This window comes from Hypanus sabinus, chromosome 11 (genome assembly GCF_030144855.1).
Source record: "Hypanus sabinus isolate sHypSab1 chromosome 11, sHypSab1.hap1, whole genome shotgun sequence".
In the NCBI taxonomy this organism is placed as follows: domain Eukaryota; kingdom Metazoa; phylum Chordata; class Chondrichthyes; order Myliobatiformes; family Dasyatidae; genus Hypanus; species Hypanus sabinus.
Window position 1 is genome coordinate 36,127,284 of NC_082716.1, and position 26,586 is coordinate 36,153,869.

The 26,586-nt window shown below is 42.6% G+C and overlaps 1 protein-coding gene across 3 annotated transcripts in view; it reads left to right on the forward strand.

Moving 5' to 3' along the window:
• ccdc24 (coiled-coil domain containing 24) overlaps positions 1-26,586 on the forward strand; it is a 128,721-nt gene that overhangs the window by 42,831 nt on the left and 59,304 nt on the right. For all 3 annotated transcript variants that reach the window (XM_059984125.1, XM_059984123.1, XM_059984126.1), the window contains exons 3-4: positions 4,488-4,651; positions 23,308-23,475. In XM_059984125.1, the coding sequence (XP_059840108.1) occupies positions 4,488-4,651; positions 23,308-23,475 (332 nt within the window). The remainder of the gene's footprint in view (positions 1-4,487; positions 4,652-23,307; positions 23,476-26,586) is intronic.

Genomic DNA, 26,586 nt, shown 5'->3' on the forward strand with positions numbered 1-26,586 from the left:
TATGTGATCACGCTGACTAGAATAGTACAAAGGTAGCTGATTCCCAACTAACATTCAGATCTTATCTGAATCCTTGCCAATGTAATTTTTGCTTTTGCGATCATTTGCATCATTGCCTCACCATTCCTTTGTGTGCTGCTCCCATCGTTCCATCCGAGTCATGTTGCCGCCATCATCAACATCCAATAGGCATTCCCAGTTTGTGTTAATTTTTTATTTTAATTTAGCCCCGTTAACGATGGATAAATATGTATGGTGCGAACTCTGAACCTGAAGGCAGAGAAGCCTTGAATTTCAATATTGTTAAGAAACAGAAACTACAGAAAGTGCATCAATACAATATTACATACCTCGAGTACGGTTTCATTCTGTTCTCATTAGATCAGCGACAGCTTATCTGTGTTATTTGTAATACTGTACTGTATAATGAAGCCATCAAGATTGCAGGAGCACTTCTGTAAAAGACACCCCAAAAAGGCTACTTATAGTATTACTCATTTCCAGAAGATGAAAGAGTTTGAAAAGCATTGCATATTCGAGTCACTTGCTAAGAAAGCTGAAAATGACGTTGATAGTGGTCTCATTGCTTCTTAGAATATTTCCAAAATGATAGCAAAGTGTTGAAAATCTCATAGAATTGATGAAAGATTAATAATGTGTCCTGTATCAGAAGTGCTGACCACTGTTCTCAAAATGGATAACAGCATTTTAAAATCAGTTCCTCCGGGTAATAACTTTGTGGCTCATCATACTTACAAAATGAGTGAAGTAATTGAGTATCAACAATGCACAGAGCCACACAAAACAGAATTTGGGATACAACCAGCTGAGTCAATTGTGTGACCCAACAAGGCATTGCTAATTGCATATGTACGGTTTATCAAAATGGAAAAGTTTATGAAGAGATTCTCTTTTGTAAAATGTTAAAAACAAATATCAATGGAGAATCAATCTATGATGAGTTTAAAAAGTATATTGAGGATAAAAGTATTCTGATTAGGAACATGATCTCTTGTGCAACAGATAGAAAATCATATATGACAGGTTGCCATGCTGGTTTAGTGGCACTTATGTAAACAGAAATTCCAAGTCTGTTTGCAATCCGTTGTGTAATTCATCATCAAAATCTCGCAGCAAAAGAAACTTAGCCAGTGACATTTTTCAAGCATGACTGTTGTAATATCAGCAATCAACAAAATTAAAACTCAACCATTACATAACAGAATATTTCACCAGTTATGCCAAGATAGCGAAGAAGAGTTTGAATGCTTTCACACAGAAGTGTGTTTACTGTCAAAACGCTGCTGCTTAAAACGTTTCTTTAATTTTTTTTTTTGACACTGGTTGAATTTTTGCTCAAAGTTGACAAGAGCTTGGGAAACAAGATTGAATTTCTTCGTAGAGATGTGGCATACCTGGATGATCTGCATGACAAAATGAGCATCTAAATATGATACTGCAAGATGAGAATTTAAATTTAATCCAGGCAAAAAGTGCAGTGTTTACTTTTGTTGGAAAATCTGAAATGTGTAATTAAAACATTGAGAAAAGAACGTTATCACAGTTTCCCTGTGTGGAAGGAATGGCATTCTCTTTCACAGACATTGATTTGCAAGAGTACTGCTTACACTTACAGTCACTGAAGAAGGATTTTCAGAATTGATTCAAGGATTTGAACAATCTGGAAATTTAGTCTGGGTAATTAACCCATTTCTTTGCAAGGTAGAAGAGAACAGGAAGAGAGCTTGCAAGAAAAAATGATCAAAATTCAGAATGATGAAGAAGAAGAAATGCTTTTCAAATATGTCGGCTTTTGTGGTATTTGGCTACACTGTCATATGAAGTTTCCTGGTCTTTGGAGAAGAACCATACTGCTCTTCACTACATCTCCATCCTCCAACTTTGTTGAAAAAGGCTTCAGTACAGTGAACCATATACTTTCAAAAACAGAAACTGTTTGGCTGTTGTTACGGGTGGGGAGTTTAGGCTTTTGCTCTCATAGTGTGAACCAGATATTTCAGCTCTTGCTAAAAACCATCAAGCTCAGTGCACAAGTACAGCACACAGTTACTGTGTAAGCTAGCTTTAGAGACAAATAATAATATAAGGAAGAATAATTTTTCTCATCTTAGCATATGGTAGATATTGTTTTGCACTATGAGGGTGCCAAAAAGCATATTGTGCCTCAGGGGTGGGGGATTTGGCAAGTATGTAAGTGCTTTAGGGGACGTTTGGGCTAAAAAGATTGGAAAACACTGGTCTAGACAGAGTGGATATGGAGAGGATGTTTCCTATAGTGGGTGAGTCTTGATCCAGAGAACACAACCTGAGAATAGAGGGACATTCATTTAGAATAGAGATGAGAAGTAATTTCTTTAGCCAGAGGGCAGTGCATCAGAGGGGATTCATTGCCACAGATAGCTGTTGAGGCCAAGTCATTGAAAATATTTAAAGCAGAGGTTGATATGTTTTTGGTTAGTCAGGGCATCAGAAGTTATGGGCAGAAGGCAGGAGAATGGAGTTGAAAGGGATAATAAATCAGACATAATGAAATGGCAGAGAAGACTTGATGGGCTGAATCGCTACTTCCGCTTCTGTGTCTTATGGTCTTGCGTATTAATTGTTTATAGGCCTATTCATTCATGTTGTGACTTTTAATTATTTGGAAATGAGTATCCCAAAAATCCCATTGTGTCCCCTTTCCATAGCACCATTCTGCCACTGTAGACCAGGGGTGACCAACCTCTTTTTGCACCGAGGACCGGTTTAATATTGACAATATTCTTGCAGACCAGCCAACGGTGGGTGGGGGTGTTAATCACGACCGGAATATAGGTGGTAAGTCAACTATAAATCACTTGTAAGTAGCTAATACACTCAATTTCATTTCTAAAAGGGTTTATCTAATGAATTTAATATTAAACACACAGCGCATATTTTCCTCGCATGAATATAGCGATAAATCAATTATAACTCATTTATGTCAATAGCATCATAACATTTTAAGTAAAGTTTGGATATTAAACACAGTGCATATTTTCCTTGTATGAACATATAAAATCATTGCAACACACCAGTGAGAGGACAAGGTAGGGGCCGGAGGTCCCCGTACTGGGGCTGAGGCGGTCACAGTCCAGAGAGAGTGACCGATTGAGCGAGGAGATAGGATCTATCGGCTGACAAAAGTTTGGCTCAAGGGATGACTTTCAGTAGATCGCAGCGAGGTAGCTGCTCTGCTACTTACGAAACCCTGAGCCCAAATTAGGTCGTCTGCGAATATTTTAGCACTGGGTTCCCCACGAGCATTCGGTGTGCTAAACAGGTTTAGAGGCGGCGTCCATCTGTTCGTGCTCCAGGCAGTAGCAATGGCACTTCTCGCTGGCCCTGTGAGGCGGCCAGTTACCTGAGGCCAAATAGTGATCCCTGGCGCTAGGGTATCACTGCATTTAGGCGATTGATGACCTCGCGTGCATTCAAGTTCAACAGTTGGCATGACAGGGAATGAGGAAAGGTGCAGCTGACTCATATTGTTTCGTATCACCAAGTCATATCGTTTCCTTGTGGCCCAGTGGTTCGGGACCACTGCTGTAGACCTCCAGTTGCCTGAATCTTTTATCTTATTGGCAAATGAGCCAGGAGATTTCTTGATTTAGAAACACAGCTGTGACCATAAATAAAAATGGAAAATACTGGAAAAAATGTCTTCAATTTAAAACGAGGATTGTTTCCGTTTCTTTCTGCAGATGCTGTCTCACCTGAGTAATTCCATCATTTTCTGGTTTTGTTTAATTCAGATTATGACATCTGCATGTTCTTAAAAAAATTAATTGCAATTAATCTTGGCAATTAAGCTTTAGGGGATAAAAAGCAGATGCCTGTTACTTGAATTTTGCTGTTAATGGGGATACAATTAAAATCCTATAAACTCTTTATTTCTGCACAGCTCTCAGATCCAACAATTAAATTCTGCTTGTCACAGTGGCTTGACACCACTTCTCTTCAGTAGCACAGTGATATGTTGCATGAAATCATGCTTTTACTTATAAAACAACTAACAATTTGCTGTGAGTGGTTTGTCGTTTGTGAAGTGTATAAAGGTTTTAATCTCCTTTTAGATTCAAGTAGTTGTAGGTCATGTTAACTTGTACATGATCATGTGAATTCCTTAGACGAGATTACAATTTACAACATAACATATTAGCATTTCTGTTTTAACCACATTGACAGAGAAACCAACTAATTTCATGGCACCAGTTTCCAATAAATCAGATGTCAAAAACAGAGCATGAACTGAAGAATATATTACAGAATACGGACACCGGGCCTTGTGTTACTAACCCTAATGGATTGCATAAATGAACTGGTGGTTAATTACAAATTTATGGTGTCTGGTGTCTCAATAGTTTCTTACTCCATAGTTTATAAATTGGATACTGCTGTAAGGTTTTTAACCTGCCTATAGTTTTTCATATGTATCTAAATTTCAGGTGGCTATGCTGTGGGAAATCTGGCAATCGATGAAAACAAGCAGATTGACTTCCTGTCACTCACATGTGGTGCTACCAGAATCTCCTGCAATCAAAGATTTGCTTCGCCAGGAAATTCAACTTCTACTTTTAAATATTCAAAATAAAGCACACAAAGAGGGCAGGTTGAGTATTCCCATGGATTTTATATTCCTGGTTTGGGTTTGGTGTGGATTATTGTTTGGTGTTTGGCATGTAAGAATATATGATTATGTGAGAAGTATCAAGTTACTAGCCAATTTGAAAAGGAGGAAAGATTGGCAGGAGTTTTACAATTTAATTTTAAAACCAAATCCTTCAAAGTTGAGATTCATAGAATTTGTCCAAATATATTTACATTTGGTAAATATGTGATGCTTTGCTGCAAACAAATTAAATGAGAGTTGACTTTCACCAACCTTCGTGGTCAAAAATATTGATCTTTGCCCTCGGGATAGAGGGACAATCAATAATAAAAGAGGATATTTAAGGATGTCAGTTGAAGAATATAAGAATGGATACAGAGGAGCATGTTTTCTGATCTGATGTGCTTCAGATTTTTAAGCAGCTGAAATAACTCGTGAGAGCAGAATTTTAAAAAAAGTAATTGTTTCAGTCTCCTAATAATTGAATTTTATTCTGGTGTGTTTTTATAATTAGTAAGTTAACACTAAAGGGGGCTGTATTAGGAGCTTGGAGTGAAACAAGTGTAGCACCCTAGTTAAGATTTTTATTGCTATGTTGTAGGCATTTCATTTTAGCAGTTCTGTAAGAGCAGTCTATTCTGCTTTCACTCTGTTTGGTTTTGAGCTGAAATAAGGGGCTTCGTTGTTCAACTTGGGAATGTGGTGTCAACCAATCAGGATGGTGGAATTGTGAAAAGGTTCTAGAGAACGCTGGGTGAAGACGTTTTTGTGAGGGACACTGGTGTGGTTTGAGGTCTTTCTGGCTGGAGCTGGGAGAAGACAGGGAGGAGGATGGCTGAGGATTCCATCTCTGTTGCACAAGGTACTTTGTACAGATGAATGGCTCGAGGAGGAAGGGCCAATACTCCTGTGGCAGAGCCTGTTTGTTCGAGATGTACTTCAAGTGAGTTTCAGAAGGTGATGTATGCTTTCACACAGACCAAGGTCCAGCGTGTGAGTTAAAGAAAAGTTGTCTGCCTAGATTTTTATGTTGGAGAAGCTGCTGTACTGTTTGTGCCACAAAGGGGGCATTCAACTGTCTGAGAGAAATTGCTGGAGGATGGAGCAAGTTGTGAAGGTTGCATTGTCACATAAAGTGATTGCTCTACATAGTCTGCACTTTTTTGTTTCTTACCAAAATGCATTATCATACATTTCTTACTACTGTATTCCATCTGCCACATTCTTGCCCATTCTTCCAATTTGTCTAAGTTCTGTTGCAATTGCATTGTTTCCTCATCACTACCTACCCTTTCACCTTTCTTGGTATCATCTGCAAACTTTGCCACAAAGCCATCAATTCCATTATCCAAATCACTGACAAACAATGTGAAAAGAAGTGGTATAAATACTGACCCCCTGAGGAACATCACTAGTCACTGACAACCAACCAGAAACAACTCTGTTTATTCCCACTTGTTGCCCCCTGCCTGTCAGCCATTCCTCTATCCATGCCAGTATCTTTTCTATAATGTCATGGGATTTTATCTTGTTAAGCAGCATCATGTAATTAAGTGCCTTTTGAAAATCCAAGAAAATGACATCCACTCTCTCCTTTGTCCGCCCTGCTTGTTACTTCCTCAAAGATCGCTAACAGATTTGTCAGGCAAGATTTTCTCTTTACAGAAACCATGCTGACTTTGACTTACTTTATCATTGGTCTCCAGGTACCCTGAAACCTCATCCATAACAGTGGACTTCAACACTTACCCAACCATTGAGGTCAGGCTATCTTTCCTTTCTTTTGCCTTCTTCCTTTCTTAAAGAGTGGAGTGACAATGGCAATTTTCCAGTTCTCTGGAACCATGCCAGAATCAAATGATTCTTGAAAGATCATAACCAACGGATCTGCTCTCTTTAGCAACGTCTTTCAGAACTCTGGAATGTAGTCTAAGTGACTTAACCACTTTGTCTTTTCAGTTTGAACTTTTTCCTTTGTAATAGCAATGGCACTCACTCCTGCTCCCTGACACTCATGGACCTTTGGCATACTGCTAGTGTTTTCCACAGTGAAGACTGATTACTTATTAAATTCATTCTCCATTTCTTTGTCCCCTATTACTACCTCACCAGCATAATTTTTCAGTGGTCCAATATCAACTCTCACCTCCCTTTTACTCTTCATATAACTGAAAAACTTTTAGAACCCTGCTTTATATTATTGGCTAGTTTGCACTTGTATTTCATCTTTTCCCTTCTTGTAGCTTTGTTAGTTGCCTTTTGTTGGATTTTAAAAGCTTCCCAAGCATCCAACTTTCCATTCACTTTTGCTACATTATACGCCTTTTCCTTGACTTTTATGCAGTCCTTACTTCCCTTGTCAGCCACAGTTGCCTAGCTCTGCCATTTGAGAACAATAACTTCTGTGGGACGCATCTATACTGCACCTTGTGAGCTATTCCTAGAAACTTCAGCCACCTATGTTCTTCCATCTTCCCTGCCAGTATCCCCTCCAATCCACCTGGGCAAGCTCCTCTCTCATGCCTTTGTAATTGCCTTTATTCCATTGTGATACTGATACATCTGACTTGTACTTCTCCCTCTCAAATTGCAGTATGAATTTAATCATATTATGATCACTGTCTCATAAGGGTTCCTTTACCTTAAGCTCCCTAATAAAATCAGGATTATTACACGCCACCGAATCTAAGATAACCTTTCCCTAAGTAGGCTCAAACATAAACTGCTCTGAAAAGCCATCTTATAAACATTCAACAAATTCCTTCTCTTGCAATCTGATACCAACCTGATTTTCTTAATCCCCTTGCATATTGAAGTCCCCCATTACAATTATGACATTGTGGCGACCCATTTCCTGGCACATCCGAACCGGCTCACAATTAGATAGCCTACGGGGGTTTGCGAGCACAGAGCTTTGGAGCCTCTGCGCCACGGGGGGCAGGTTGAGGGAGGCTTAAAAGTGAGGCTGAGGATTTCGAATAAAGTTTTTCCTTCGACTGCAGTTACCGACTCCGTGTCGTAATTTTAGCGCTGCTTGTAGCACACCGCTACAATTGGTGACCCCGACGGTCCAAACGAGTGTTGGACCAGAAATGACCGACGCCGCCTCTGTTCATGCGGTTTCATTGAAACTGCCGGGTTTCTGGACACAGCGCCCGAACCTATGGTTCCAGCAAGCCGAAGCCCAATTCCACGTTCGCCGGATCACCTCAGAAGACACCCGCTACTACTACGTGGTGAGCTCCCTCGACCAGGACACAGCGGCCCAGGTCGCGGAGTTCGTACAGTTGCCCCCGGCAGAAGGCAAGTACACGGAATTCAAAGCCCTGCTCCTCAGGACTTTCGGACTCTCACGGCGCGAGCGGGCTGCCCGTTTACTGCACCTGGATGGCTTGGGCGACAGACCTCCATCGGCTTTAATGAATGAGATGTTGTCTCTCGCCAACAGACACACACCCTGCCTCATGTTTGAGCAGGCATTCCTGGAGCAGCTGCCCGAGGACATACGCCTGCTGCTGTCCGTCACGGATTTCAGTGACCCCCGGAAGGTGGCAGTCCGGGCGGACTTGCTGTGGAACGCCAAAAAGGTGAGCGGGGCGTCCATCGCACAGATCTCCCAGCCACGCTCCTGGCAGCAAACCAGTCCAGGCCCGGCCGCAGAGCCCGCCAACCCCCGGCCCAATGAACACTGGTGCTTCTACCACCAGCGGTGGGGCGCAGAAGCCCGCCGTTGTCGCCCGCCCTGCAAGTTCCCGGGAAACGCCAGGGCAAGCCGCCGCTGATGGCTACGGTGGCTGGCCATCGGGATAGCATCCTGTATGTGTGGGATAGAAGGTCGGGACGCCGGTTTTTGGTCGATACTGGGGCTGAGATCAGCGTTTTACCTCCGACGAGTTACGACACCCGCAGCAGGGCACCGGGTCCCCCCCCGAGGGCCGTGAATGGCAGCACAGTAAGGACCTATGGCACCCGTCAGGTGCAGCTACAGTTCGGCTCCAGCCAGTTCATGTGGGACTTCACACTGGCCAACCGCTTCTGGGTGCGGATTTTTTGCGAGCTCACAGCCTACTGGTCGACCTGCCCAGGAAGAGACTGGTACACGCCGAGACCTTTCAGACGTTCTCCCTGGGTGCAGCCCAGTTGCCAGCCCCTCACCTCGGCTCCATCACGCTGTCCGACAATAACTTCACCAGGGTCCTGGTGGATTTCCCATCGGTTCTGGCACCGCAGTTCACAGCGGCCATTCCCAGGCAAGGCGTACAGCACCACATCCCGACCCAGGGACCACCCCTCCACGCCCGCGCTTGGCGGCTTCCCCCGGACAAGCTCCGACTGGCGAAGGAGGAGTTCCAGAGGATGGAGGAATTGGGGATCATCCGGCGGTCCGACAGCCCATGGGCCTCCCCCCTGCACATGGTGCCCAAAGCGACGGGAGGCTGGAGACCGTGCGGCGACTACCGCAGGCTGAACGAGGCTACCACACCGGACCGCTACCCTGTGCCGCACATTCAGGACTTTGCAGCAAACCTGCACGGCGCACGGATCTTCTCCAAGGTAGACCTCATCCGAGGGTACCATCAAATCCCGATGCATCCTGACGACGTCCCCAAAACGGCTCTCATCACCCCGTTTGGCCTTTTCGAGTTCCTCTGCATGCTGTTCAGCCTGAAGAATGCCGCACAGACGTTCCAGCGGTTAATGGACGCGGTGGGACGGGACCTGGACTTCGCGTTCATCTATTTGGATGACATCCTCATAGCCAGCAGCAGTCGTCAGGAGCATCTGTCCCACCTCCGTCAACTCTGCGCTTGACTGAGTGAGTACGGTCTTACAATCAACCCCGCCAAATGCCAGTTCGGACTCGATACCATTGACTTCCTGGGCCACAGGATTACTAAAGACGGGGCAACCCCTCTGCCCGCTAAGGTAGATGCGGTCCGCTACTTTTTCCGACCCACCACAATCAAAGGCCTTCAGGAATTCGTAGGTATGGTCAATTTCTACCGCCGCTTCCTCCCTTCAGCTGCCCGGATCATGCGCCCCCTGTTCGCCCTGATGTCGAGTCCGAGCAAGGACATTACCTGGGACAAGGAGTCCGCCGCCGCTTTCGTTCAAACGAAGGAAGCTTTGGCGAACGCCGCAATGCTAGTACATCCCAGAATGGACGCCCCTACCGCCCTCACAGTGGACGCATCTAACACGGCAGTTGGTGGGGTGATGGAGCAACTCATCGCAGGTCGCTGGCAACCCCTGGCATTTTTCAGCAAGCACCTGCGGCCACCCGAGCTCAAGTACAGTGCTTTCGACCGGGAACTGTTGGCGCTCTACCTGGCAATCCGGCATTTCAGGTACTTCCTAGAAGGTCGGCCCTTCACCGCGTTCATGGACCACAAACCGCTTACCTTTGCGTTTACAAAAGCGTCCGACCCCTGGTCATCCCGCCAGCAACGCCAACTGTCCTACATCTCTGAATACACGATGGTTGTCCGGCACGTCTCGGGTAAGGACAATGTCGTGGCGGATGCGCTCTCTCGCCCTACCGTTCATGCCCTTTCCCAAGGGGTAGACTTTGAGGCACTGGCAGAGGCGCAGCAGGCGGATGAGGAGATTCCGAGTTACAGAACCGCAGTCTCCGGTTTGCAGCTCCAGGACCTCCCCGTGGGCCCGGGTGAGAGGACCCTACTCTGTGACGTTGCCACCGGCCAACCCCGCCCCGTCGTTCCGGCAGCCTGGCGGCGGCATGTTTTCAACTCCATTCACAACTTAGCGCACCCCTCCATCAGGACAACCGTCCAGATGGTAGCCAACAGGTTCTTTTGGCACGGACTCCGCAAGCAGGTCAGTGATTGGGCCAAAATGTGCATGCACTGCCAAACAGCCAAGGTGCAGCTGCACACCAAAGCTCTGCCGCAGCAGGTCCACCTCACCCGCCGGCGTTTCCACCTCATTCATGTGGATATCGTGGGCCCCCTGCCAGTGTCGTGAGGAGCGCAGCACCTCGACTATCGTGGACCGGTTCACGAGATGGCCAGAGGCGGTCCCGCTCACCGACACCACCGCCGAATCTTGCGCCCGAGCCCTGATCGCCACCTGGATATCTCGCTTTGGTGTATCGGCCCACATTACCTCCGACAGAGGCGCCCAGTTCACCTCCAGCCTGTGGTCAGCTATGGCCAGCCTTTTGGGGACTCAGCTGCACCACACCACTGCCTACCACCCACAGTCGAACGGGCTAGTGGGGTGTTTCCACCGTCACCTGAAGTCGGCCCTCCTGTGAGGAGCCAACTGGGCGGACGAGCTTCCCTGGGTCCTACTCGGCAACTGCACAGCGCCCAAGGACGACCTGCACGCCTCGTCGGCCGAGTTGGTATACGGCGCGCCCCTGGTCGTCCCCGGGGAGTTCCTACCAGCCCCACGGGGGCAAGAGGAAGTTCCCGCAGCAGTCCTGGGCAGACTACGCGAGAAGCTCGGTAACCTGGCCCCCATACCCACTTCACAGCACGGGCGGCACCCAACCTGCGTACCCAAAGACCTACAGAAATGTATGTTTGTGTTTGTACGAAGGGGCGGGCATCGGCCACCGCTGCAGCGGCCATACGAGGGGCCGTTTATGGTGCTCTGGAACAACGAGTCCACGTTCGTGCTGGACTTTGGGGGGAAAGAGGAGGTTTTCACGGTGGACCGCCTCAAACCGGCCCATGTGGACCTGGCGCAACCGGCCGAGTTTCCGGCACCTCGGCGCAGAGGCCGACCTCCCAAGCAGGTTCTGGCCCAGACTGTGGACATTGGGGGGTGTATCGCCGGTTCTGGGGGGGGGGTTATGTGGCGACCCATTTCCTGGCACATCCGAACCGGCTCACAATTAGATAGCCTACGGGGGTTTGCGAGCACAGAGCTTTGGAGCCTCTGCGCCACGGGGGGCAGGTTGAGGGAGGCTTAAAAGTGAGGCTGAGGATTTCGAATAAAGTTTTTCCTTCTACTGCAGTTACCGACTCCGTGTCGTAATTTTAGCGCTGCGTGTAGCACACTGCTACAACATTACCCTTAATACATGCCCTTTCTAGCTCCCTCTGCAATCTCAACCTCACATTTTAGCTACTATTTGGAGGCCTATATATGATTCCCATACTTTTTTTTCTTAACCCTTGCAGTTTCTTAATTCCACCCACAAATATTCGACATTCTCAGATCCTATGTCACCTCTTTCTAAAGGTGTAATTCCATCAGAACCAACAGAACCACACCACTGTATATGCCTTCCTGCCTGTCCTTTCAATACAAAGTAGATCATTTGATATTATTGAATTGAATTGACTTAATTACTTACATCCTTCACATACATCTGGAGTAAAAATCTTTACGTTACATCTCTGTCTAAGTCTGCAATGTGCAACTTGTAGTGATTTATAATAAATAGTATGTGCAACAGGATTGTCAATATAACATAGAAATACAATTGTATCAGTATGAATTAATCAGTCTGATGGCCTGGTGGAAATAGCTGTCCTGGAGCCTGTTGGTCCTGACTTTAATGTTGCGGGTATTGTTTCCAGATGGTAGCAGCTGGAACAGTTTGTGGTTGGGGTGACTCTGGTCCCCAATGATCCTTCAGGCCCTTTTTACACACCTATCTTTGTAAATGTCCTGAATAGTGGGAAGTTCACATCTACAGATGCACTGGGCTATTTGCACCACTCTCTGCAGAGTCCTGCAAATAAGGGAAGTACAGTTCCAATACCAGGCAGTGATGCAGCCAGTCAGGGTGCTCTCAATTGTACCCCTGTAGAAAGTTCTTAAGATTTGGAAGCCCATACCAAACCTCTTCAACTGTCTGAGGTGAAAGAGGTGCTGTTGTGCCTTTTTTTTAAATTAGTTTTTTTAGTCATTTTCTACATCGCTACAGATTAAAAAAACCCCAGATCAAAATGAAGAACATTAATACAGTGCAAAAATAAACATACAATAATAATATAATACAAAAAAAGATTATTGAGAAAGCACCCAAATTGAAGACATGTAAAATTAGTATCCTCCCCAAGCCCCGCAACAAAAAAAGAACTCCAGACCAACCACAACACAATATAGAGAATATAAATCAGGACATTCAAAGCCCCAAAACTGTAAATATACTTAGCAACAGAAGATATTAATGCCTACTACCAAAAAAAAAAGAGCTGAAAGCAAGGGACCAAAAAAAAGACCTTGGTTAAGAGGAAGGTTATGAAAGTACTCAATAAAAGGTCCCCAGAACTTATGGAACTTTATATCCGAATTAAGAACTGAATAATGAATTTTTTCAAAGTCTAAGCAGGACATAATATCATTAAGCCATTGAGCATGCGTGGGCAGGGCAACATCTCTCCATCTAAGGAAGATTAAACGTCTAGCCAGGAGAGAAGCAAAAGATAATATTCGACACTTAGTCGAACTCAGACGTAAATCTGTCTCACCCAAAAAACCGAACAAAGCAATTAAAAGGTTAGGTTCTAGGTGGTGATTCAGAATATAAGATAACGTTATGATGACATCTTTCCAAAATTTCTCCAAGCTAGGACAAAACCAGTACATATGAATGAGAGAGGCCTCGCCCCTTTTGCATTTATCACAAAGAGGACTAATATTAGGGTAAAATCGAGATAATCTAGATTTAGGCCTATGGGCTCTATGAACAATCTTAAACTGTAAAAGGCAATGGCGAGCACAAAGAGAGGTTGAATTAACCGATTTGAGAATAGAGTCCCAAGTCTCATCAGATAAGGAGATATTTAAATCATGCTCCCAAGCCATTCTAATTTTATCCATAGGAGCACGTCGTAAGGATGCTAATTTATCACGAATAAATGATATTAAACCTTTACCTAGTGGATTAATAGAAAGAAATAAATCCCTAACGTTTTTCTCAGGTGTTTCAGGGAAGTTAGGAATTAAAGGATTAATAAAATGTCTAATTTGGAGATATCTAAAAAAATGAGCATTGGGCAGATTGGACTTAGCAGAGAGCTGTTGAAAAGATGCGAAGCTATTATCAATAAAAAGATCTTCAAAATGTCTAATGCCCTTCCTATACCAATCATGGAATGCTGAATCATACGTAGTAGGTAAAAAAAAAAGGTGATTATGTAAGATAGGGCTAGAAAAGGAAGAACCATGGAAACCATAAAATTTCCTAAACTGAGCCCATATACGCAAAGTGTGTCTAACAAGAGGATTAACAATTAATCTGGACAAACTACTAGGGAGTACAGAGCCAAGAAGTGCAGAAATAGATAAATCTTCAGTGGAACTCAACTCCATTGCCACCTAATTAGGGCACTCGGGTTGGCCATGGAAAAAAGACCAAAAGGTAGCACAACATATATTGGCTGCCCAATAGTATAAACGAAAGTTAGGTAAAGCCATGCCACCCTCTTTTTTTAGATTTTTGGAGATAAACTTTATTAATTCTAGAGCGCTTATTCTTCCACAGATATGACAAAATAATAGAGGCTGAGGAATCAAAAAAAGATTTAGGAATAAAAATTGGGATTGATTGAAATAAATATAAAAGTTTAGGGAGAACATACATTTTAACAACATTAATACGACCTACCAAAGACATAGATAGAGGTGACCATTGTAACAGACTCTTTTATAGTATATGAAAGATTGGCAAAATTTTCATGAAAGAGATCTTTAAACTTCCTTGTGACTGTAATCCCAAGATAAGTAAATTGATTATGAAATACTTTAAAAGGGAGATCATGGAATGTTAATTCTTGTGCTTCTTTATTAATTGGGAAAAGTTCACTCTTATGTAAATTAAGTTTATAGCCAGAGATCTGGCTAAACTGATCAAGAAGTGAAAACATTGGAGGTAAGGATGTAGATGGATTTGAAAGAAAAAGTAATAAGTCATCAGCATAAAGAGAAACTTTATGCTCAACACCCCCTCTCCAAATCCCGGTCAATTCAGGACAATTTCGAAATGCTATCGCCAAAGGTTCTACAGCCAAATCAAAGAGAAAGGGACTTAAAGGGCATCCCTGACGGGTGCCACGTTTGAGGTTAAATAACTGGGATTTCTGAAAATTAGTCAAAACAGAGGCAGTAGGACACAGATACAGCAATTTGATTCAAGAGATAAAACTTTGACCGAAGTCAAATTTTTCTAAAACTGCAAAAAGGTAGTTCCATTCTATACGATCAAATGCTTTCTCCGCATCGAGGGAAATAACACATTCAGGAATCCCAGTTGGAGGTGAATATAAAATGTTAAATAAACGCCGAATGTTAAAAAAAAGAAGACGGTTTTTAATAAAACCAGTTTGATCATCAGAAATAACAGAGGGAATAACAGTTTCTAATCTATAAGCCAAAACTTTGGCCAAGATTTAACATCAACATTAAGCAAAGAAATCGGCTTATACAAGGAACACTCTGTTGGGTCTTTACCCTTTTTTAATAAAAGAATAATAGATGTCTCATTAAAAGAGGGTGGCAATTTACCGTAATTAAACGAGTCAGATAATACTGAGAATAACTGAGAAGAAGTGAAGAGAATGATTTATAAAATTCTAAGGGGAACCCATCAGGTCCAGGAGATTTCCCTGAAGACAATGCAGAAATTGCAAAAGATATTTCTTCTGATGATATAGGCGCATTAAGTTTGGCTTTAAAATCAGATGAAAGTGAAGGAATATTCAGATTATTTAAAAAATGATCAACAGAGATATTCTCATTCAGAGATTCAGAGGAATAAAGTCGAGAATAAAAATTTTTGAATGCTTCATTGATTTCTAAGTGATCCAATGTAAAGTCTCCATTGTCCTTCCGGATCTTTGTAATATGTTGTTTGGCTTTGGAACGCCTCAGCTGATTGGCTAGAAATTTACCAGATTTGTCACCATGAATATAAAAGCGACTCTTACTTTCAAGAAGTTGGCGTTCGACAGGTTGAGTAGACAGAAGTTAAATTTAGTTTGAAGCTCTACACGCTTCTTGTATAATTCAGGATTCTTAGTTTGAGCATACAGTTGGTCCAATTCTTTAATCTGATTAATGAGGTCTAATCGATCTGCACAGGACTTTCTATTAAGATTTGCCATATAGGAGATTATTTGACTACTCAAATATGCTTTCATGGCATCCCAGACAATCTGTGATGACATTTCAGATGATGTATTGGTGTTAAAATAAAAGGTTATCTGATCCTTCATAAATTTTAGAAAATCATCATCCGATAATAAAGTCGAGTCAAAACGCCAGTGTTTATTCCTCTGAGGGAGACCAGGAAAATTTAAAGACAAAGTAATTGGGGCATGGTCAGAAATCAGTATACTCTGATAGTCACAAGAATAGACAAATGGAATAAGTTGATTATCGAGTAAAAAGTAGTCAATTCTAGTAAAGGTATGGTGAACTTGTGAAGAAAAGAATAATCTCTCTCAGTCGGATGAAGGAAATGCCATATATCAGAGATACCATAATTAGAAAGAAAAGAGTGAATAGCTGAGGCAGATTTAGTAGGTAGTCTAGTAACAGAGGACGATCGATCCAAATTAGGATCTAATCAACAATTGAAATCGCCACCCAGTATAAGAGAGTATGAGTTTAAATCTGGTAGTGAGGAGAAAAAACGTTCAAAAAAATTAACATCATCAAAATTGGGAGCATACAGGTTTGCTAGTACAACTTTAGTATTATATAATTTACCAGAAACAATAATAAAACGGCCATTTGTATCAGACATCTTATTATGGAGTTCAAAAGGAATATTTGAATTAATAAGGATGGAGACCACCCCCAGCTTTGGCAGCAAAGGATGAATGAAAATGCTGACCCGCCCACTTTGACAAAAGCCGAGAATGATCAAAACTACGAATATGAGTTTCTTGAAGGAAAGCAATGTCAGCTTTGAGTTGTTTAATATGCGAGAAGACCTTCCTTCTTTTAACAGGATTATTCAATCCCTTTACATTCCAGCTCACAAATTTAAGTGTATTAACCATTATCAATTGTTAGTGCATAGAAAGTAGCAGGTTTATAAAAAATCAAGCAGTACAATAACAGTCTGGGAGCAAAAATGTAAACATAGATCCGTAGAATCAAAACAAAGACATGTCCTGAATAACAAAGGAAAACAAAAGAAACAGTGAGTAGTGTTGGAACTGGAGAACCCACCCCACCCTTGCAACCCAAAATTAGACGGCTACCTAAAAAAGCAGCTAGCTCTACCAAAAAAATTAACCCAAATATGACTTCCAGTTCTGTGTCGTTAACAAAAGTTCCGTATAAATAATATAGCAAATAATAACTAATTTATGCACTAGAAAACAGAATTACAAATAGGAACAATTTCAACAGAAGTATAAAGCTTAATACAAAGAAAATCAGAAGAAAACTATAACTAACCTACCCGCGAAAAATTATAAAAGATTAAAAGAAAAAAAAAGGAGGGAGAAAAGGGGGAAATTATAAATTCAAAGAGAGTACTTATCAACCATTTACAGAAAAAAAGCAAAACTTAAACTATGGATCAACCAACAGGGAGGCCTTCAATAAAAACTCCAAACCTCCGAAAACAAGTTAAAGTCAATTGTAGTTCTCTATAAATAAAGTTATACAAAAATAAAATAGATTACACAAGTAAAATGTAAAAGTCTGCAGGGAAACATTAAACTTAAATTATCTATTTAGAAAAAATGCACCAAGTCCAGGGAGAGATTGACTACAGTCCTTCGAGTTCCAATAGATAATGTCTGAATTATTCAAGTAAAGTCTGAGTTCGGAAAAAATAGTTTTACTTTGAGAAGTGCTTATCAACCATTTTAGAAGGTCAGGCCGGTTCCGAAGAAGATGAGGTGGCTGGAAGACTTCCAACAAATGCCTCAGCCTCCTTCACTGATTTAAACCACTTAAAATCTCCAGTCGTAAGCGTAATTCGAAGATCGGCTGGATTTCGGAGAGAGGATCTGAATCCGCGATCAAAAAGCACTTTCATTACACCGTTAAACTCAGCACGCATCTTCAGAACCTGGGGGGCATAATCCTCCACAAAACGAATGACGGTATTTTGAAAAGCAAAAGTACCTCCGCAGCGTGCCTCCATAATCAAACGGTTTTTCACCTGGTATTGATGAAAGCATAAAATAACCGGCCGTGGGCGGGAACCCAGAGTTGCACGAGGAACATACATCCTGTGAGCCCTTTCAAGCTCAGGTGGAGTCAGAAGAAATTCTTTCCCGAAAATCTCACAGAAAAAACAGAAAAAAATTCAATGGGAGAGCCCTTTTCGGTGGCCTCTGGCAAACCAAGAATTCATAGATTGCAACGTCTGCTCCGATTTTCAAGATCCACCATTTTGGAAAAAAGTTTACTGTTCTTCTCCTCTAGGTTGGAACAGAGAGTTTCAAGATATTGAACACGGCGTTTTAAATCTTTAGAAGTTATGTCAATGTGAGATAAATGTTCAGCATGTTCATCCACTCCAGCATTAATCTGATCTAATTTGACATTCAGCTGGTTGAAAGAAGTTCTAAATTCAGTTCTAAAATCCATTAAAGTATCTTGTCGATGTTGTTCCAAAACAGCGAGAATGTCAGCCGGCAAAGCCGTAGAAGTTTCCTTTTTCCCGGTTTTAGTACTTTTGGTAGCCATTATAAGATAGATGTGTTCGCAGGCAGGTAAAAGAGAGCTAATAAAATACCTAACTAAGGTTTAAGAAGGGAGACATATAGTGCAAAGGTAAGAAGAATAACGGAGCAAAAGTTCGGAGTGACTAAACAATCACCATCTTACCGGAAGTCCCTGTTGTGCCTTTTTCAGTACACAGCCAGTATGTAAAGACCATGCGAGATCCTCAGTGATGTTTATGCTAAGGAACTTAAAGCTGTTCACCCTCTCAACCCCAGATCCATTGATGTCAATAGGGGTAAGCCTGTCTCCATTCCTCCCGAGGTCCACAACCAGCTCCTTCGTTTTTGCGACATTGAGGGAGAGGTTGTTTTCTTGATACCACTGTGTCAGGGTGATGACTTTTTCTCTGTAGGCTGCCTCGTTATTATTTGAGATTAGGCCAATCAGTGTAGTGTCATCAGCAAATTTAATTAGCAGATTGGAGCTGTGGGTGGCGACACAGTCATGGGTATACAGAGAGTAACAGAGGGGATATAGGACACAGGTCACAGCATTGAGGAGCACCTGTGTTGAGGGTCGGAGGGGCAGGGGTAAGGGAGCCCACTCTTATCGCCGGCTGGCGATCCGACAGGGAGTCCAGTGATCCTGCTATACAATGCACAGTGAAGGCTGAGGTCTCTGAGCTTCTCGTCAAGCCTCCAGTGTGGGTGGCATCATGCTACAGATGTGTCCTTGACCAGCCTCTCAAAGCGTTTGCTTATTATTGAGGCGAGTGTGACAGGATGCCAGTCATTCAGATATGTTCCCATAGTCTTTTTAGGTACAGGAACAATGGTGGATATTTTGAAGCAGGAGGGCACTCTGCACTGGGAGAGGGAGAGGTTAAAAATATCTGTAAACGCATTTACCAGTTGTACCGCTCACACTCCTGAGTTCCTGCCCTTGGACGCCGTCCGACCCTGCAGCCTTGCAACTGTCCACTCATTAGAAACACCTGCATACTTTGGCCTCAGAGATGCTGCAGGTCTCCTCAGGCGCTCAGTGTTGGCAACATCGAATTGACCGTCAGAAAGATTTTGCTCATCTGGGAGAGAGGCAGCGATGTTGGAAGTTCCACTGCATTTAGCTTTAAAGTCTGCGATGGTGTGCAGACTTGCCATAAGCTGCATGTGTGGTTGGTGGAGAGTTATGTCTAAGCTCCCAACTATGTCCTTCTTTAAGCCACGACTCAGTGATGCCCACAAAATTGTATCAACCAATCTCTAATTGGACCACGAGTTCATCCACCTTATTCCAAATACTACATGCATTTAAATACAGCAGCTTCAGTCCTGCATTCTTCACCCCTTTGAATTTTTCCTCCGTGGTACAATGTAACTCTTTGCATTGTCTGCATTTGTACCCAAATGGTTTGTCCTTCCTTCCATTCATATTATACACATCATCTACTTGTAAACCAGCTAGCTCACCCTCAGTTCTATCATTCGGGTTCCCATCCCCCCTGCCATATTAGTTTAAACTCCTCCCAACAGCTTTAGTAAGCCTTGCCTGCAAGGGTATTGGTCCCCCTCGGGTTCAAGTGCAACCTGTGACTCTTGTATGGGTCAGATCTGCCCAAAAGAGGTCCCAATGATCCAGGAATCAGAAATTTGCCCCCTACCCTAATTCTTCAGCCACACATTTATCTGCCACCTCATTCTATTCCTATCCTCATTGCTGTGTGGCACAGGCAGCAATCCTGAGACAACTACCCTTGAGGTCCTGCTTCTCAGCTTCTTTCCCAACTCTCTATGTTCTGTTTTCTGGACCTCCTCCCTTTTTTTTAAACTTATGTTGTTGGTACCAATATGTACCATAACTTCTGGCTGCTTACCCTCCCCTTCCAGGATATGGTGGAAGCATACAGAAACGTCGCAGACCCTGGTACCTGGGAGGCAAACTACCATCCGTGTTTCTTTTTTGCATCCACAGAATCATATATCTGTCCTCCTAACTGTAGAGCCCCCTATCAGTGGCAGAGGCATGGTCACTGTTATTTCCGCAAGGTAGGTCATCTCTTCCCACTAACAGTACTTAAAATGGAGTATTTATTGTTGAAAGGGACGGCCACAGGAGTGCTCTCTGACATTTTCCATTCTCTCTCTTGACAGTCACCCATTTATCTGTATCCTGTAGTCTGGGGTGACTACCTCCCTGTAATTCATGTCTATCCCCTCCTCACTTTCCCTAACAAGTCAAGGATCATCGAACTGCATCTCCAGTTCTCTAGCACGGTCTCTAAGGTCCAGCATCTCCATACACTTGATGCAGATGTGGCCATCACAGAGGCTGGTAATCTCCTGATTCCCACATTTGACACCCAGAACAGTGGCCCTGAAGATAGAACACCTGTTCTTTCTAAAGTTAAATAAGAAAAATAAGTAAGAAATTAACTTGCCTACTTACCTCATCTCTGCCTGTTCTTGCCAAAGCCTTACCACTCTGACTTAGCACTTCCACGTTGATCGCTCCACTAGATGGTACCTTTTTTTTAATATATAGAGATTTGGTTTCTCAAGCCATGCTTCAGACCTGCGCGGGAATGCTTCTACTGCATCTACGTCGCTGATGTTGATTTCTGTAATGCCTTACTGTTGCTGCATTTGGGAGATCACACAAACTCCATATTACAAGAAGATTTGATTTGTTTTTCTTTCAGATAATAGGAACAGGTAGAGCAGGCCAGCGTATTTGCATGTGTTTCAAGATTTTTCAAAGGCCTGGGATTCCATGACGACATTGATATCTTCAGTGATCTGCTTGGTGACCACCCTCTAAGACTGCCTCTCTGTACTTGGAATTGGGTTTGCTTTATTATTGACACATATACCAAGAGGGAATAAAAAGGAACTGCAGAATGGAGAATATAGTTTTAGAATTTCAGAAAATGTAGTGTAGGTGGAGAAATAAAGTGCAAGAGCTCTGACAAAGGATGTTGGGAGGTCAAAAGTTCATCCTTTTGTGTGAGAGGTGCATTAGAGTCTGTTAACAGCTTCTAGCCCACTATTCTTGAGCCTGAAGGGATCTATTGTCAAGCTTTTGTATTTTCTGTCTGACTGACTGGGGTGATTTGAAGAGAGAGTGAAGGTGGGAGAGGTCCTTGATTATGTTGTCTACTTTTCTGAGGCAGCAGAAGGTGTAGATGATGTTAATGGAGGGGAGGCTAGTTTCAATAATTTTAATGTAAAAAGAGAGTACCTTCAGTGGGCACTGTTTCTCACCATCTCTGGTGAGATGTCTTCTAAGATCTTAAGAACTTTTGTGCTATCCCTCCTATAATTGGAAAATTAATTGATTCAATAGCAGTAATCCTCATCACTATAAGTGATGAGGATTCCAAAATGGGATTCTTTTGAGAATTGGCTGCAGAATTGATGTCTGAGAGACGAAATGCTGGCAGCTGTGTGAACTTGCAGTAGATCATTCAATGACACTCAGTTGAAAAGTAGAAAAAAGTAGACACTATCCTATGAAATATCTTGATCTTTATGCAACTTTTACAGTGTGGTTTCTGAACATGAACAAGTGATTTTAAATCATTAAGTAAACATTCATGTAACTCATCAAGGGTGATGTACCAATGGAACACCAAGAATTTTGTTTGCACATGTCTACAGTGCCAGTACTCAATTCTTTAGACCCCACCCATAAATAAAAATCTCGATGATGATCTTTTCTGCCAAATGAAGCAGTGAATATTTTTTTACAACCTGAGAGCAGTAAGATTTTTCACAGGAACCATCTCACACCTGCTTGGCACCGGTTAGACAGTTACAACAACATGTGACATTGGATGATACGTTTTGAATTTCAACAAACCTGATGTACACATCAGTATTTGGATAGTAAATGTTTACATAAATTGGTACTATCTAGAAATATTATTGCTTCAATTTTTTGAGTTTTGATGAAGTAGACTGGCTACAGAAGGATTGAGACTGATTAGGAGAATGGGCAAAGAAATGGCAGATGGAATGCATTGTTGGGAAGTGTATAGTCATGCATGTTGGTAGAAGAAATGAAGAGGTTAACTATTTTCTAAATGGAGAGAAAATACTAAGAAAAACTCAGGTGCAAAGGGACTTGGGAGACCTTGTACAGAATTCCGAAAGATTAATTTGCAGGTTCAGTCAGTGGTGAGGAAGACAAATGCAATGTTAGCATTCATTTCAAGAGGACTAGAATGTAAAAGCAAGGATGTAATGTTGAAACTTTATAAAGCACTGGTGAGGCCTCACTTGGAGAATTGTGAGCAGGTTTGGGCCCCTTAACTTATAAAGGATGTGCTGAAACTGGAGAGCTTTCAAAGGAGGTTCACAAAACTGATTCCAGGTTTGAATTGCTTGTCATATGAAGAGTGCTTGTTGGCTGTGGGCCTGCATTCAGTAGAATGAGGGGTGGCCTCATTGAAGCCTACTGAATGGCGAAAGGCCTCGACAGAGTGGGTGTGAAGAGTATGTTTCCTTTGGTGGGAGAGTCTAAGAACTGAGGACACAGCCTCAGAGTAGAGGGGCGTCCTTTCAGAATGGAAAGGAGGAGGAATTTATTTACCCCGAGAATGGTAAATCTGTGGAATTCTTTGCTGCTGGCAGCTGTAGCCAAGTCTTTATTTACATTTAAGGCAGAGGTTGATAAGTTTTTGATTGGTCAGGGTATGGAGGGATACGGGGAGAAAGCTGAAGACTGGGGCTGAGAGTAAAATTGGATCAGCCATGATGAAATGATTGAGCAGATTTGACTGCCCAAATGGCCTAATTCTGCTCCTATATCTTTGGTTTTATGGCTTCTGAAAGAATTTCTAAACTATTATTATACTTTAAAAGGGGTTGAAATTTACAACAGGTTTTAATTTCTTACGGATGCAAGGGGAGAGAGATAGAGAGGGAAAAGAAGTAGATTCTGAAAAAGTGTTACTCCTGTTTGGTATCATTACCTTTCAAATTTTTAGTAGACAAATTGTATTTTGTGCCAAAGTCTTGATATATGCACTTTCTTTGTTTTAGGGATGAGAGTGATGCATTTTCATCTTACAATCCTGATGTTGTCAGTTTTGCACTGGGACAAAATAAAGCTGCAAATATGCCAAACAGATCTGGAAATCCGAAGAATGCGAAAGATAAATGGATATTTTTGCAAAGCTCTCAAACTGTCAGCAACTCTGAAAGTGAAAGGTTTGTGCCATAAAATATTTTTTGTAAGTTATTACACACAGGAAACTATAGGCCAGTTAGTCTGATCTCAGTGGTTGGGAAGATGTTGGAGTTGGTTATTAAGGATGAGGTCTCAGGGTACTTGGAGGCACATGATAGAATAGGCTGTAGCCTGTATGGTTTCCTCAAGGGAAAATTTTGCCTGACAATTCTGTTGGAATTCTTTGAAAAAGTAACAATCAGGCTGGACAAAGGAGAATTGGTTGATGTTGTGTACCTGGATTTTCAGAAGGCCTTTAACAAGATGCCACACATGAAGCTGCTTAACAAACTATGAGCTCATAGTATTACAGGAAAGATACTAGCATGGATAAAGCAGGGGCTGATTGGTCAAAGACAAAGAGTAGGAATAAGGGGAGCCTTTTCTGACTGGCTGCCAGTGACTAGTGTTCCACAGGGGTTTGTGTTGCAACAGATTCTTTTTACAGTGATTTGGATGCTGGAATTGATGCAAAGTTTGCAGGCGATGTGAAGATAGATGGAGGGCAGATAGTTTTGAGGAAGTAGAAAAGCTTCAGATGGACCTAGATTAGTAGAATCGGCAAAGAAATGGCAGATGGAGTACAGTGTCAGGAAATGTATGGTCATGTAGTTTGGTAGAAGAAATGAAATAGTTCACTATTTTCTAAATGGAGAGAAAATACAAAAAACTCAGCTGCAAAGGGACTTGGGAGTCCTAATGCAAGCTTCCCCAAAGGTTAGTTTGCAAGTTGAGTCTGTGTGAGGAAGGTAAATGCATTCATTTCAAGAGGACTAGAATATAATAACAAGGATGTAATATTGAATCTTTATAAGCCACTGGTGAGGCCTTACAGAGTATTGTGAGCAGGTTTGGGCCCTTCAGCTTAGAAAGGATGTGCTGCAACTGGAGAGGATTCAAAGGAGGTTCACGAAAACAATTCTAAGATTGAATAGCTTTCATATGATGAGCATTTGATGGATCTGGGTCTGCATTCACTAGAATTCAGAAAAATGAAGGGTGTCCTTATTGAAACCTTTCAAATGGTGAAAGGCCTTTGATAGTGTGGATGTGGAGAGAAAGTTTCCTGTGTGGGAGAGTCGACGACCAGAGAACACAGCCTCAGAATAGAGGGGTGTCCTTTTAGAATGGTGGTGAGGAGGAATTTATTTAGCCTGAGAGTGGTGAATCTGTGGAATTCTTTGCCACAGGCAGCTGTGGAGGCCTAGTTTTTTTTTGATAGTTTCTTGATTGGTCAGGGTATGAAAGGATATGGGGAGAAGGCAGGAGATTGGTGCTGAGAGGAAAATTGTATCAGAGCGAACTCGATGGGCCAAATGGCCCAATTCTACTATTGAATGTTAGATTTTGTTTGTAAGGCAGTAGGTGTTGCTTATCCCAATTAAACCTGCAATGTGTTTGGCTGTGTAAGTCTAGGGAAGACAATGTCCGGCCCCGCCAAGCGTATGAAATTGAAGCACAAGCCCCCGCCCCACACTCACCCAAACTCCCTGTTAGTGTGGATACTGCGTAATTCACTACCGTTACAAATTAATGCCATGAAATAACAGATAGTACATATGGTTAAAAGAATTGTATTTATGAATCTTCACTAAAGGGTTAGTAAAGATTAACAAAAAGAAAAGAGCCCATTCTAGTTGGAGCTCATGTGCGCTGGGCCCTTGGTCAGCGTGAAAGCACATACCACCTTCTGAACTTGCAGTCCATCTTGAACAAACAGGTCTCCCACTGGATCGTATGCTGCAACTGGTTCTCCCCAGCGTCTCTCTTCATCTCCTCTCGAACAAAAGCCCAAGACCAACCTTAGTGTCTCTCACCAAGAAAAACCTCCTGCTAATTGGATGGCACACATTCCACATCATCCCTTATCTTCAACAATAACCCAAATAGGGTGAAAGCAGAACAGTGAATGAAATACCTACAGCATTACAGTAAAGATGTGAACCAGGGCACTACACTCTTTCCCCCTCCCCACCACAAATAGTCATGACTTTGAAATATTCATGACTTTGAAATGATTTGTCATCCCATCATTAATAACACCATTTTCAAAAGAAGTTTGTGAGTCAGAACCTCCAATCCATTTGTAAATGGTAGTGACATATCTCACTAGCGGAATAGTTGGAACCCTCCATTCCTCTACTGCTACATAGGCCAGCTTATCTTGGGGTGGGGGGGGGGGGTGCCTCCTGACTCTTTGAGACCTCCGTTATCCTATCATCTACATCTTCAGTTTCAGACATTTCTTGGGATACTTCTGGTCTACATGGTGAGGCCTCCCGCTGTCTATTGTACCTTCTGGCAACTCGTATCCCTCTGCCACTTAGCTGAACTCAGCTTCATTCCCAGTTACATTAAAGCCCAGACCCCCTTCAGGGTCCAGCTGCAAACTTGCTTGTCCACAGATGGTCCCCCCCATTTCAACTGCCTCAATGGTTGGGAAACTTTTCCTCAATTAGTGGGGAGTTCCCATTCAGGGGTGGAGGCTGGTCTAATCTTTCCTGCTGCTAATTCTTTAGTCTCTCCACATTGCTGCAGAGTCCTCTTACTGGGTGTAGGGTCCAGGTCAGGCTCTGGGTCAACGTGCACCTTTTGTGGTTCTGATGGAGAATCTTAACAGGCTCATTCACATCCTCTGGTTTCACCCGGTAAACCGGTATATTTGGCACCTGACTCTCCACTACATAGGGTGTAGCCGCCCAGCGGTCAGCCAGCTTGTGCTTCCCATGTAGCCCCAAATTCTTTGAGAACTCAGTCTCCAAGCATGAGGTGGGAGAATCTAACTTCTTTTTTTTAAACTTTTTTTTATTGCATTTTTAAGTAATTGCAAAGTAAAGTATGAAAAAAATGTATATAACCCTTCCCCCCTCCCCTTAACTGCCCTATAGAAAAAAAAAGAGAAAGAAAGAGAAAAAAAAGAAAGAAGGAGTGCCTGGTTGTTGGAAGATCTCCACATGCTCCCTGGAGTTCGTAATAGCTTTAATATATATATTTATTTATTTCCCCAAATAACCAATTGTTTCATCTTCAGAGCATCTATATATTTAGTCCTGTCTTTTGTAAATAAGGGCTCCAAATTTTCAGAAATGTTT